Source organism: Sus scrofa, chromosome 8, assembly GCF_000003025.6.
Source record: "Sus scrofa isolate TJ Tabasco breed Duroc chromosome 8, Sscrofa11.1, whole genome shotgun sequence".
In the NCBI taxonomy this organism is placed as follows: Eukaryota; Metazoa; Chordata; class Mammalia; order Artiodactyla; family Suidae; genus Sus; species Sus scrofa.
Window position 1 is genome coordinate 55,747,117 of NC_010450.4, and position 15,494 is coordinate 55,762,610.

The following is a 15,494-nucleotide window of genomic DNA, read 5'->3' on the forward strand; positions in this document are numbered from 1 at the left end:
GTTCTTGTGTAAATTTAATTTCATTGTATGCCCTGTTTTGCATTGGTTTATTATTTAGTCAAATGTGTCAGGCACTGATTAGGCACTGAAAGCCAATCTTTAATTTCTTAGCCTTAATTATTTTATCTTATAATGTCTTCAGTATGATTTCTTTGAGTTAAATCAATTTAGGAATTCAGTTCTCTGATTTAGCTTTTAGTTTGCTGATTATTCAAGTATCACAAGTTGAGATCACTAATATAGCTGTGAACACGTATTATGAAGGAAAGTCTAGTTTTCTAGGGTGGTATATGCATTTAATACTGTAGTAATAGGGACTCTTGTTCTCTAACGTGGCTTATTTACAGTTGGCGCTTGGCGAAAGCATAATAGTGTTACGGTAGTGTGTGTTTTCTCCTTTGAAGAATCATTTATTTATTTAATTTGTTTTTGGCCGCACCTGTGGCATATGGAAGTTCCCAGCCAGGGATCAAACCTGTGGCATAGCAGGAAGCCAGGCTGCTGCAGTGACAACACCAGAGATCCTTAATGCACTGAACCACAAGGGAACACCTGAAGAATCGTATTTTAAAGACCAAACTATGATTACTTTGTTAAAATCAAATATAATATATGGCTGAAAATAATGTTTTATTTAGGTTGTCGAATTTATTGACATAAAATTGATTACTTTTTTTTTTTTTCTGCTTTTTAGGACTGCTCCTGCGGCATATGGAGGTTCCTAGGCTAAGGGTCGAATTGGAGTTGTAGCTGCCAGCCTGTGTCAGAGCCACAGCAACACCAGATCCAAGCCGCGTCTGTGACCTACGTCACAGCTCACGGCAATGCCGGATCCTTAACCCACTGAGCGAGGCCAGGGATTAAACCCACAACCTCATGGTTCCTAGTCAGATTCGTTCCTGCTGCACCACGATGGGAACTCTACATGTTCTTTTTATCCTTTTAATATCTGTAGGACATTTTGTCCCTGTTACTAGTTATTTTTCGTCTTTTTTTTTTCTCCTAATTAGTCTGTCTGAGGCTTATTAATTTTTACGTTTTTTTCCATTGATCCACCTTTTTTTCTGTTGCCTTTTTTTATCTCCCCCCTCACTCCACTCCAGCCACATGGGGCTCCTTGCCGTCTCTCCAAACACTAGGTGAGCTTTCACTGGGTTTATATAGCTGGAGCTACATGTGACTCAGCATAAGAGTTTAGCCTTGCTGGTGTGTGTACCTCACTGATCACGCCTTGATATTTCACCAGTATCTTATTACATAAACTAACTTTTTTTTAGGGCCACACCCTTGGCATATTCAAGTTCCCAGGCTAGGGGTCGATTCAGAGCTGTATCTGCCAACCTACACCACAGCCACAGCAACAAGGGATCCAAGCCATGTCTGTGACCTACACCAGCTCATGGCAACACCAGATCCTTAACCCATTGATCGACGCCAGGGATCCAGCCAGCATCCTCATGGGTACTAGCTGGGTTTATAACCCTCTGAGCCACAACGGGAATTCCTAAACTAACTTTCTAAATGCATAATTATTATCAACTTCTGTGCTTACCTTGTGGATTGGTGACAAAACACTTGTGAACTGGCACTGCTTCGGAGGAATGGTACTTTGTACAGGTAAACATTCTTGTGGTTCATGGTATTTCTAGTTATGCTCTAGCAATTTTTTTTTTTTTTGTTTTGGCCATACGCAAGCCAGGGATTGAACTCACGCCACAGCAGTGACAATGCTGGATCCTTAACTGCCAGGCCATCAGGGAACTCCCATCTCTAGTATGTATGTACTAGCAGAGAGCCTGGCTATCTTTATTTGCTGTTTCTTTAGTGTTTTGTTTTTGTTTTTGTCTTTTTAGGGCCACACCTGCAGCATATGGAGGTTCCCAGGCTAGGTGTCAATTGCAGCTATAGCTGCCATCCTACATCACAGCCACAGCAATGCAGGATCTGACCTACATCTGCAACCTACACCACAACTCATAACAACACCAGATCCTTAACCCGCTGAACGAGGCCAGGAATTGAACCCACAACCTCATGGTTCCTAGTCAGATTCGTTTCCACTGCGCCACGACAGGAACTCCTTTCTTCAGTGTTTTTCGTTTTCAAAAGGTTTATTCTGTTCACTGATTTATCCTGTTGGCTGGGCAGGTGTCTGCATTAGTGACCATGTATAGCCATGAGGAAGACATTGACAGTGCCATCGAGGTCTTCACACAAGCTATCCAGTGGTATCAAAGCCATCAGGTAAGTAAATGGAGGAAAATGCTATTAGGGCATGTCTTTGCATAAGAATGAAAAGCTGCAGTAGTGAACTCAAAATTAAGGAAAATTAAAACATTTTAACTCACTGTTTAAGAAATGGAATGGTCACTTGGAGTTCCTGTCATGTCTCAGTGGTTAACGAATCTGACTAGGAACCATGAGGTTGCAGGTTCGATCCCTGGCCTTGCTCAGTGGGTTAAGGATCTGATGTTGCCGTGAGCTGTGGTGTAGATCACAGATGCGGCTCGGATACCGAGTTGCTGTGGCTCTGGCGTAGGCCGGCGGCTTCAGCTCCGATTAGACCCTTGGCCTGGGAACCTCCATATGCTGCAGGAGCGGCCCTAGAAAAAAGGCATAAAGACCAAAAAAAAAAAAGAGAGAGAGAGAGGAATGGTGACTTATGATGGAGCATGATAATGTGAGAAAAAAGAATGTATACATATATGTGTGACTGGGTCACCTTAGTGTACAGTAGAAAATAAACCAGCTATAATGGAAGAAAATAAAAATCACTTAAGAAAAGGAAAAAAAGATGGAATGCTATTAGACTATCATTTAGTTTTTAAGTATACCAAATCCAAATAAAGTTATTAGAAGAAGTAAGAGAGAAAAAAAGCTCAGTTATGTTTTCTGAAGCTCCTTCCTATATGTGTGTATGTGTGTTTGTGTGTGTAATCTTGAGAAATGAGAAGAGTGTGCATGATTGCATATAAGAAAGCTCATCTTTCTGGCTAGAGAACCCATGAATGGGTCATTGCTAGAATAGTACATGGCATAAATGTATATTTTGTCTTCATTTGATTAAGAGCATCTTCATTTTTTCCTCTATGAGCTCTACAAGGTATTATCCAACTTATAGATAAACACACAGGCAGGTGACATCTACACAGCGCTCTGAGCAAGGAAGGAGTATCAGTGTCTGGGAGGTAGTGTGTTCAATTAATGTCTGAGAGCTATGGTGACATAATTTAATATTTGATTATTTGAGAATATTTCTGGTTGTGGACAGGACAATCTGGAGAGAGAAGAGTTGTACTCCACATTCATAAACTGGTCTTCACTTGTACTGATTTCCCTATCCTTCCCCTGTGTACGTGTGTGAATGTGTGTGTTGTTTCATGAGTTCAACCTAGGATGAGAAACCTGATGGATAGATCCATTTTAAAGATCTAATGAATCTAACTTCACTGATCTGCTAGGTTTTTAGCTTAAAACTTTTTTCCCTCTTTTTATTGAACCTATAGCCCAAGTCTCCTGCTCATTTGTCCTTGATAAGAGAAGCTGCAAACTTCAAACTCAAATATGGGCGGAAGAAGGAGGCAGTTAGTGACCTAGAACAGCTGTGGAAGTAAGCTCTGCAGTAGGGGAGGGAAGGGGTGGAAATCCAGGTTTTCTTGCTCCTGTTGGATAGAAGGGAGTTCTTTTGCTTTTTTATGTTACTTTCTCCAGTTTCATAAACTGTTTAATAACTTCTCCATTTCTTTTAGACAAAATCCAAAAGATATTCACACCCTGGCACAGCTTATTTCTGCTTACTCCCTCGTAGATCCTGAGAAAGCAAAAGCGTATCCTTTTGATCGTTCCAGATACTGGATCTGTCTTCCCTTGCATGTCTTTGACCAGGGCTTTTGCTGTGAATTTCAACAAACAAATCCCTCCTAAATAGTAAAGACTATGTTGACCAAAAAATACAGTGGAAGGTCCAGTTTGGAGCATGGCTTGAAACAGGCAAAATCAAAGTCAGCCAAATGCAGTTTCTCTGCAGGCTCAAGTAGAGCAGCAAAGAAGAAGAAAAAGCATATACGTGACTCTGAAATGTCTTTCTGATTGAACGGTCGAATGCCCATCGCAGACATTGCTGCCGATCGGAGAGGATTTGGTGCCCCCACTGGCTGAGCCCAGACCCTGTGTGTGCTCCTCCAGAGCCACAGGAGAGCCTTTCAGGGAACAAGTCTGTGTTCTATAAGCTTGACGCTTGATCTGGAATGTAATTTTTAGTAAGCCTCCACCTGCAAGTGTGTCTCCAGATTAACGAACGTGTCATTAGGTCCTGACTCCTTTCTCGAGTTCTTCTTTGCAGTGGATGGTACATAATTGACCTTATGTCCCACCAATTTGTTATTCTCTACAACACTTAGTAACATTTTTTTTACTTTTGATGAAGGGTACCCGCAAAAGATTCTGTTCTTCTCTTGGTGTAGGTATAGTGGTAGACATGAGTATATGTGTGTATTGTGTTCCTGAACCCCGTCTGGTCCAGTCTTAGTAAACACTTGCCCTCCTCGGATAGCATGTCTCTGAAAGTGGATGTTGATGCTCTTGAAAATTCTCCTGGTGCTACGTATGTTCGGAAGAAAGGCGGAAAAGTTGCTGGAGATAATCAACCAAAGGAACACGGGTAATGCTTTTCATTGTAACATTCACTAATGCTGAATGTGAATTTTAAGTCATAAAGGGAATAAAAAGTTCACTCTCATGAAAATTCCATGTGAATAAAGCTTAAGTCCCTTCTATTTCTTTTCCCTTTAGTGTGTATACGTCCATATGTTTTTCTTTGTGTTTACACACAGAGCTGATTTAGAAATACTTTTCTTAGATTGGATTATTTTTTGTTTTTTACAAAAATGGGATTATATTGTGTTTAACTGTTTTAGAGTTTTCTTTAATAAGTCTTAAGAGATGTGTCAGCATGGACACATTTTGTTCTTTTTATGCATAGTATTCTGTAGTCTAGATGTTGTCCTGCTCTATTTACCTGTGAGTTATTGATGTACATTTATTAAACATCATTAAGAATTCTAAACCGTAGTTCATATAAGGATTATTTTGCTCATTGTAAGGGAAGGTTAGCCAGCTTTAGTAACATAAGAAGTCACATTCCGATTTCTTTCCTTGTTTTCCTACTTTGTCAACTCAAAAACAGCAGAGGCCTATTCAATAAAATGTTTTGGGGTTTTGGGGGGGTGGTTCTTCTTTTTCGGCTACCCCTCGGCTTATGGAGTTCCTGGGCTGCAGTGGTGACTTACCTCACAGTGGCAGCAGTGCCAGCTCCTTAACCCTCTGTGCTGGACTGGCTCCAGAGATGCTGCCAATCCCATTGCACCAAGCGGACACTGCTAAAATGTTTTTAAGATTATATTTTTGACTCAGGATTAATAGAGAATAGAAGAGATACAACACTTCCTGAGTTTTGTGGCTTTCATAATTTTTCACTGTTTTCTCCTTTTTTTTGAAAGACTTTTGAAATCTAATTTTTCCTGACTTAAAGATTATATCATCAAAAAAAAAAAAAAAAATGTGGAGTTCCCGTCATGGCTCAGTTGTTAGTGAATCCGACTAGGAACCATGAGGTTGCAGGTTCGATCCCTGGCCTTGTTCAGTGGGTTACAGGATCCGGTGTTGCCGTGAGCTGTGGTGTAGTTGCGGATTCGGCTCGGATCCTGCGTTGCTGTGGCTCTGGTATAGGCCAGTGGCTACGGCTCCAATTCGACCCCTAGCCTGGGAACCTCCATATGCCGCAGGAGTGGCCAAAGAAATGACCAAAAAAAATTATATCATTAACAGTTTATGATTGACTTCACTATGAACTCTACATTTGGTAAAAAGGTATTATCATCTTTATAATAGATTTTTTAAAAGTTAAATAAGGAATTAGAATCTCAGCAATATTGCATTGTTCTATGTTTCATTTCATCCCAATTTCAAGCCTTATCAAGAACCCCAAAATAATTAGTTCAAGCCAGATCTTTAGGGCAAATAATGCCTATTTAAATACTTTCAGGTTTTGTTTTTTTTTTTTTTTTCCTCTAAAACAGGGCTGGGTAAGAGCATACAGTTCTTTTCTAATCCTTCACTCTTCCTCTTTTCCCTTAGACAGTTATTAAGATATACGTTGATTTAAAGCTTCTCAATTGCAGCACAGTATTTTCATTAGGCATTATTAATGCCTTTTATGCTGACTTTTAGATATAAAAGTTTCATTTCTTTTGAAGATATACTATGTTTTTGACAAAAAATAAATCATTGTCCTTGCCCACAAAAGAGCTTCAGTGTAGCAGAAAGAAAATAGATTTGAGCAGTAACTGAAATCGAGGTTGCACGTGCTGTGCTGGTGCAGCCGGAGGGGAGTACATCAGATGGGATGGTCACCCTTCCAGGAACTGTGGGTTAGAGAAGCCTGCGTGGGTTAGAGAAGGCTGCGTGGAGGGGCTTGACTGTGTTGTCTCCAGAGGAAGATACAGGTGAGGTAGGCAAGGTGTGAGCAAAGGCACAGAGTGGGAAAGGGTAGATAGAGTATTGGGGAAAGTGTAGATGGAGTATTGGGAAGTAGAGGGCTGTCACATCGTCTGGCTGAGCACTAGGAGCTCTGAAGTAAGGTGGCTGTGATGCATTTCCTGGTCCTCAGGGCACCCTAAAAGAACTTGCACAGTGGCATGACTGAGTCGAGTGATGTTTGGGGAGAAGTAGTTTGCTTTTTTGTTTTTGAGAACTGTAACGATTTTTAATTTTTACTTATATTTAATTTATTTATGCACCTATTTATTTATTTTGCTTTTTAGGGCCACACCTACGGCATATATGGAGGCCAGGGGTCCAATCAGAGCTACAGCTGCCAGCCTACACCATAGCCTCAGCAACGCAGGATCCGAACCATGTCTCCCACCTACACCACAGCTCATGGCATTGCCAGATCCTCAATCCACTGAGCAAGGCCAGGGATCGAACCCGCACTTTCATGGTTCCTAGTCAGATTCGGTTCTGCTGCACTACAACAGGAACTCCTTGAGAAGTTTTTGCTCTCTCTCTTTTTTTTTTTTTTGGTCTTTTCTAGGGCCGCTCCTGCGGCATATGGAGGTTCCCAGGCTAGGGGTCGAATCGGAGCCGTAGAGCCACTGGCCTATACCAGAGCCACAGCAACGCAGGATCCGAGCCACGTCTGCAACCTACACCACAGCTCACGGCAACGCCAGATCCTTAACCCACTGAGCGAGGCCAGGGATGAAACCCGCAACCTCATGGTTCCTAGTCGGATTCGTTAACCACTGAGCCATGACAGGAACTCCAGTTTTTGCTCTCTTATCTCTGTAGTTCTCTGTTTGATAGTTCCCATAGAGGCACGTCACATGGAGGGGCATCTCACATGGAGGGGCATCTCACATCTGAGTGTGTGTCTTCTTTTCTCTAGCTGTCAGAGTACTTACCAGTTAGTTTGAAGTGTTTTCTTGACTTTGTATGCTCTTTCAGTACTTTTTTTTTTTTTTTTTCCCCCTGGTCTCTGTACTTAATAAATATTTTACTTAAAGAATCCAGTAAACTCATAAGGTTCAAAACTTGAAAGATAAAGAAGTCCAGAGTAGGAATTCTCTGTTAGCTCAATGAGTTAAGACCTGGCATTGTCACTGCTTTGGCATGGGTTTGATCCCTGGCCCACGAACTTCCACATGGCATGGGCACGGCTATAAATTATGTAATTAATTAATTAAAATACTGCTTCTTTAAAAAAAAAAAGCACAGAGTAAAAATCTTCCTTCCATCTGTCTGCTCTCTTTCTTCCCAAGGCCACAATCAATGTCACTAGTCTTGTGTATCCTCTCAGAAATATTCTTTGCATTTTTTATACCTATACATGTTCGGGCAAAGAGTTTAAGTTATCCGTTTTCTGATTTTGCTGTATGTAAGGTAACTTGCTTTTTACATAGACTTAATTTGTGCCGGTATAAATGGTATCTTGTTTTCTGAAAACAATTGTCAACCCTCTTTTCTAAAAACTGCCTCCTCAAAACTAGTGTATGGAGGTTGATTAAATTTACCCTGAATTAATATCCCAACTAGTTTATTAGCTCAAAATCTTAAACATCTTTGTGATAAAGTACCCAGCTCACTCTTTGGCACATTCTTAATGCTCTATGAATATTTTTGTCAGTGATGGTAACAACTTTTCTTCTCTTTGTAGACAGGGAGATTTGAAAAAAAAGAAGAAAAAAAAGAAGGGTAAGGCTTTTTAAAAAAATCTTTAAATTACTTCCTGTAAGATAAAACTTGAGTTTAGCCCTGTATAGAAATCTTCAGATATAGACAGACTGTTCTATCTTTGAAACTGAGTTTTGTCATGACTGTAGCTAACATTTATTTAATTTTATAACTTTGAGGAATGCAGTTCAGGAGCTCTCACTGTGGTGTGGTGGGTCAGTCATCCAACTTGTCTCTCTGGCAGTGTCAGTTCGGGTTTGATCCCCCACCTGGTGCGTTGCCTTAAGGATCTGGCATTGGTACAAGTGTGGCGTAGGTTGCAGCTGTGGCTTGGATTTGATCCCTGGCCCAGGAACTTCCATATGCCATGGGTGCAGCAGAAAAAGTGAAAAAAGAAAAAAAAGAATGCACTTCAGAAGTTCGAGTCCCTGAGCAGCAGGTTAAGGATCCAGTGTTGTCGCTGCTGTGGTGCAAGTTTGACTCTTGGCCCAGGAACTTAATTATGTGGCAGGCACAGCCAAAAAAACCCAGAGGTTTGAATTAACATTGTTCTTTTGCTGTAACTGAACAGATTCTTAACATACTTGCCTGAGTTTTTCATTTGGAAGATGGAATATGATTGTATATTCCTTTTAGGATTAAAAAGATACTACACGTAAAGCTCTTAGAACAGCACCTGGCACCAAGTAAGCCCTTACATGCTTTCAGCTGCAGGTACTACAGAACTCCATCAGAGTGGCTTAAGAAAATTAAGAAAATTTACTGTTACGACACGGGCAGTGTAGAGCAAAATTGGCATCAAGGTTGGTTTACCCAGTAGTTTTGTCTTTGTTCTGCTGTACACAAAACAGTCCCATTAGAGTAATCTGATGTATGTTGAAAACAAGGCCACATACCTGTCATTTACATCAAGCAGGACTAAGAGAGCCTCTGCATTTGGCAAGTCTTTCCCATTAATCTGATTGGTCCAGCGTAGGTCAGTGTCCAGACCTGAACCATTAGCCAGGGGAATGCCATGCCTGATTGGCTTAAGCTGTCTTTAACTATGGCGAGAGTGGGTGGACTTCACCACGCTTGGCTTCAGCTAGGTTGAGGGTAACCCTGAAGCTACGTCATAACTGTAGCTAACATTTATTTAATTTTATAACTTGTTCCTTTGTCTTTGGGAAATGTGTGCTATTGGTCAGGTTGCATCTTGGTTTTGCCTGCCACAATCTAAGGATTTGGGTTTCACAGATCTCAATTTATTACCACTTCTCTGTTTTCCAGCTTCTAGAATGTTATTGATAGTATCTTTTCTCCTATTCTTCCTTCTAATGGGTTTATTACTATTTTAGTAGAGTTTTGGACAGTGCAGGAGTCTGATGTTTGCGTTTATTCCATTATCTTTACTAGTTCTTCCCTTTCATTTCTGTTCTTGAAAATTGGTAAAGACTCAGTAAATGTTTCATAATGTTTTATGTATTAGTGATAACTGTAGGGATCAGTAACCTCTGTTTTCACTTTCTTTTTTTTTTTTTTTTTTTGTCTTTTGTCTTTTTTTTTTGTTTTTGTTGTTGCTATTTCTTGGGCCGCTCCCGCGGCATATGGAGATTCCCAGGCTAGGGGTTGAATCGGAGCTGTAGCCACCGGCCTACGCCAGAGCCACAGCAACACGGGATCCGAGCCACGTCTGCAACCTACACCACAGCTCATGGCAACGCCAGATCGTTAACCCACTGAGCAAGGGCAGGAACCGAACCCGCAACCTCATGGTTCCTAGTCGGATTCGTTAACCACTGCGCCACAACGGGAACTCCTGTTTTCACTTTCTTTTCTATTTTTTGTGGTTTCCAGATGAGTATTTTTTAAAATTTACAGGTGGTATGCTCATTCTGAAAACAAAAGAAAGTAAAAACAAAGGAAGTAGACTTCTGTCATTATAGAATGGTATAATGAATGGAAAATCCCCTATCCCAAATTCAGGATCCTAGAGATAATTACTTTTTTTTGTATATATAAACACATAGACTTTCACATGCTCAGTCAATATTTTTACAACACTGATAGGATATGAACAGATCATTGGGATAATTTGTTTTATCTTCTACTTTAGGCTCTATTGTACAGATATTTTTCCAAAGTATTAAATATAGATACACTTTGTCTTTTTAGGGCTGTCCCATGGCACATGGAAATTCCCAAGCTAAGGGTTGAAGGCCACAGCCACAGCAACGCCAGATCCCTTAACCCACTTAATGAAGCCAGGGATTGATACTAGTTGAGTTCATTACCGCTGAGCCACAAAGGGAACTCCACTTCTTCTTCTTCTTTTTTTTTTTTTCATATAAATAGCTGCTCTAGCAGCATATGGAAGTTCCCAGACCAGGGATTGAATTTGAGCTGCACCTGTGGCCATGCCAGATCCTTTAGCCCACTGTACCAAGCTGGGGATCCAACCTGAGCCTCCACGGCAACCCAAACTGCTGCAGTCAGATTCTTAACCCCCTGTGCTACAGCAGGAACTCCAAGATGTACTTCATTTTTTTAACCCACTTGTATAGCTTGCTGTAGTTGGAGCTGCTATAATTTATTTAATCATTCTCTTACTGGTGGACATTTATGTTAGTTTGCTGGGGTTTTTTGGGTTTTTTGTTTTTCTTTTTTTTCTATTTTGTCTTTCTAGGGCCGTACCCAGGCTAGGGGTCAAATTGGAGCTGTTGCCGGTGGCCTCCGCCAGAGCCACAGCAACGCCAGATCCGAGCTGTGTCTGTGACCTACACCACAGCTCACGGCAATGCCAGATCCTTAACCCACAGAGTGAGGCGAGGGATCGAACCCACACCCTCATGGTTCCTAGTCGGATTCGTTTCTGCTGCGCGCCACGATGGGAACTCCTTAGTTTGCTGTTTTAAAGACTATCATAGAGTATTCTTACACATACGACTTGGTAACTTAGGAGTTTCTGCAGGGTAAATTTCTAAAAGGATAAATTTTGACTGGTCCTGCCAATTAAATTGCTCTCTACAAAGGTTGTACCAGTACACTTCTGGAAGTAGTGTTTAGTGGTCACCCACTGTCTCACCAGCACTGGGTATTACTGCTCTTAATATTTGTTAGTTTGATAGAATTTTTTACCCTCTTCATTTGTCTTTTTATGGCCGCACCCATGGCATCTGGAAGTTCCCAGGCTAGGGGTTGAATCAGAGGTGAGGCCTATGCCACAGCCACAGCAACACCAGATCCGAGCTGAATTGTGACCTATGCCACAGCTTATGGCAACACCAGATCCTTAACCAGTGAGTGAGACCAGAGATCAAACCTGCATCCTCACAGAGAGACTATGTCAGGTCCTTAACCCACTGAGCCACAATGGGAACACTACCCTTTTCATCTTTAATTAGTTAGATAGAGCATCTTTTCACATGATTGATGATGACTTATTTCTCCGGGCTTATTCTAATTACAGCTCTGTCCATTTTCTTTACCTGGTTTACTTATTGATTATCAAGAACTTTTAAGAATATTAATTCACTCTGTTATATAGTATGCAGATAAATTTTTTTTTGTCATTTCTCTTGAAAATGTGCCTTTTATCAAATGAAAATTTGAACTTTTTTTTTTTTTTTTTTAAGGGCCGCCCTTGCGGCATAGGGTGGTTCCCAGGCAAGGGGTCCAATTGGAGATACAGCCGCTGGCTTACAGCACAGCAACACAGGATCCAAGCCACATCTTCAACCAACACCATAGCTCATGGCAAAGCCAGATCCTTAACCCACCAAGCGAGGCCAAGGATTGAACCTGCAGCCTCATGGTTCCTAGTCGGATTTGTTTCCATTGCACCATGATGGGAACTCTGAAAATTTGAACTTTTTAATACAAATACGTCTATGAAATCTTTTTATGACTTCTGAATTTTATGTCATGCTTGGTAATGAGGTCTTTTCCCATGCTAAGTTATATAATTAAAACTTTCTCAGATAAGTTTATTTTAGTTTTGATGTTATTTTTTTGTTTTAATTACTCAATGAATTTATTACATTTATAGTTGTACGGTGATCATCACAATCCAGTTTTATAGGATTTCCATCCCACAACCCCAGCGCATCTCCCCAGCCCCAAAAGTTTTAATGTTATTTATTCTCAGGCTTGGACACAGTGTTTAAACAATCTTGAAAATAGTATGGACAGATCTCTCATTTCTTTATCAATTGTTACACAGGGAAACTGCCTAAGAATTATGACCCAAAAGTGACCCCAGATCCAGAAAGATGGCTCCCAATGCGTGAACGCTCTTACTACCGGGGACGAAAGAAGGGTAAAAAGAAGGATCAGATTGGCAAAGGGACCCAGGGAGCATCTGCAGGAGCATCATCTGAACTGTGAGTCACTGCCCCCCACCTGAGGGCCCTCAGAGTATAGGTTGCTTCTTTCTCAGATTAGCTCAGGTCATTGGTAAGAATTTTTTAAATATATTTTCAATATGAGAAGTATAGCCAGATATCTTTAATAAATGTTTTTGTCATATGCTTAAGTAAAGGAAAGAAAATGTATTATTTCTGGTTTGGTTGTACTGTAAATATTAGACTTGTAGGATTATATTGTGAACATTAGGATTATAGTATCTTCAAAAGGAAACTAAATACACTCATTCAATTAACTAAATATCTAGATAAACAGATATAAATAAATAATGTGACTAGAAAACAATTTAAAGTATTACTAGGGAGTTCCCTGGTGGTCTAGTGGTTAGGATTCGGTGCTTTCACTGCTGTGGCCTAGACACAGTCCCTGGTCTGGGAACAGATCCCACAGCAAGCCACTGTATGCCACGGCCAAAAAAATAAATAAAATGTTATTTCTGTATGATAGTATTATAGGTCATTAAAAGTTTTATTTTTTTTATAAGCTTTCTAAAAAATGACATGTACCATCTATTAGGTTTTTTAAAATTATAAAGCAGTAAAAATTTTATTCTAAAGAAAAATGGATAAGGAGTTGGGGAACCCAGCTTCAAAGAAATAGAACACATGTGGGAGATTGTGAAGGGTGGAAAGCGAAGTCCAGGTACTGAAGTGTTTCTAGGCTTTTCCTTTGAATGACCACCATTTCCTCATCTGATGATTTCAGGGATGCCAGTAAAACTGTGAGCAGCCCCCCCACCTCCCCAAGACCTGGCAGTGCAGCAGCAGCATCCACATCTACAAGTAACATCATACCCCCAAGACACCAGAAACCAGCAGGGGCTCCAGCAACAAAGAAGAAACAGCCACAGAAAAAGAAGAGAGGTGGGAGAGGCGGCTGGTGAGGAGCGCAGCCTTGTGGCAGACGGCTTTCAGACTGTCCTCAGTGACACTAGGAGCACGATAAAGGCGACACAGCAAGAAGTACAGAGCTGCTCCCTCTCCCATCCCCACATTTTTGCGTGATTGTTTCCTTGTGCATCAAACAGGGAAGCCTATTCCTTAGACTCGGCCAGGCCAGACCTGGCGCTCATAATGCCTGCTCGTGCAGATGAGGACGCTGGACAGCTGCCCCCTTGCTGCTGTCTCCTTTCTTTCTAGTGGCCTGGTGTTTCTTTCAGTTTCACAAATAAGGCATGTGATTCAGGGTTTCCTAGGATATAAACAGAAACTACTTCTGTTTGAACTAGAGTCCGAAGATACTTGTTCTGTCAAATCTTGCTTTAAGTTATGTCTTAGGAGGCTGTAGGAGCCTGCAAGTGGAGTCTTCTGAGCATTCCAAATACCTGCCTAGAAGCAGCATGGGAGGAAAAGGGCCCTTAGGGTACCCAGTGTTTGCACTTCATCACATGAGGGGCCACAGGAAATAATCATAAAGTCTCCATTATTCTGACTGTAAATCTGTCATGTGATCCTGGAATGTGGGGTGCTAATATATATAGAATATATATAGGAATGGAAACTGTGTATATACACATATACACACACATATATAAATTAGAACTTCTGGAGTTCCCTTTGTGGCTCAGCGGTAACAAACCCAACTAGTGGCCATGAGGTTATGAGTTTGATCCCTGGCCTCACTCAATGAGTTAGGGATCCAGTGTTGCTGTGAGCTGTGGTGTAGGTCGTGGATGCACCTCAGATCCTGTGTTACTGTGGCTGTGGTGTAGGCCGGCAGCTATAGAAGAACTTCTTTGTGCCCCCATGTCATTTTCAAATTATTATGTTGATTTATTAACAATCTCAAAGGAAATGTATCAGTGTTGCAAGAAGTTGTCTCTTAGACCCAGTGTTCTGAGGTCAGATGGATTTGGATTTTGTCACTCAGAAAGCTTTCAGTGGCCCCTACCACAAACATGAATGTTGACTTCCTACATAAGAGGGAATCGGCCTCAGAGTACAGGATTAAAACTGAGCCCAACTGTTTGGCCCAGTTAATAGGTCTCAAATGACTCCTCTTTCTCATGGGGCTGTGACCACCACTCACTGCCCTTCTCAGAGTCATGCAGTCTTTTAGTCAGGCTGTGGTCTCCGGGTCTCTGGTCTTGCCTTGCTTACAAGTCGCTTTCCCATTGAACAGGCATGAGGCAGACGCCCTGGACGCCCACTCTTGTTCGTATTCATTTTATGCTGCCCAGGCTGGTGCTCGGTGTCAGCTTAGGACTGTTTCCTTGTGTTCATACTGCTCTGTCTGTCCTTGTTAATAAAGTGCTGCTGTGTTTGAACATATCTACTGAAAAATTCTTCAGAGAGTTTTTTAAAAGGCTTTCCTCCTTTACCCAAGGAAGAAGTGTGGCGCTGCCTGTTTAGCGTGATCAGAATGTGGTGGCATAGAGAACAAGAGACCTTGGCATTATGAATGACTTACTGTGTCATTTTACTTTCTGGGCTCTCAGAATAGTCTTTTCGTAAGAGTGACAGATTCCTTTTCATGAGTATATACCCCATTACAAAAATAATTGTTAATTTATGACTTGGATTCCATTAAATTTCTGTGGTGAAGAATACTCATTTTTTAGATTAACTAAGCCACAGATTTTTGGTGAAAATTATCCATATCCATCATTGAAAATTTTGACCCAAAGCACAATGAAGTTAACGGTCATTGTAATTGCCAGTCATTACTAAGCAGCTGAAATTGCAGTTCAAATAAGTTGTAATTGTTAAATGAAGTGTAAACACCTACATTAACTTTCTAGGAGTTCTTCTTTGGGACAGATCTTTAACCAGTGACATATACACTTTGTATGTGTGTGTACATTTATAAAAACCAATATGGGTACATCCGTCTGCTGTGGCACATTTTAAAATAAATCA

General features: G+C 41.0%; 1 protein-coding gene across 1 annotated transcript in view; it reads left to right on the forward strand.

Annotated features, from left to right (window-relative positions):
- Positions 1-15,182, forward strand: part of SRP72 (signal recognition particle 72) — a 33,097-nt gene extending 17,915 nt beyond the window's left edge. Inside the window, 7 exon segments of the mRNA XM_021100536.1 lie at positions 2,149-2,244; positions 3,507-3,610; positions 3,750-3,827; positions 4,523-4,660; positions 8,216-8,253; positions 12,434-12,593; positions 13,342-15,182. Of these exon segments, the coding sequence (XP_020956195.1) occupies positions 2,149-2,244; positions 3,507-3,610; positions 3,750-3,827; positions 4,523-4,660; positions 8,216-8,253; positions 12,434-12,593; positions 13,342-13,519 (792 nt within the window). The 3' untranslated portion in view covers positions 13,520-15,182.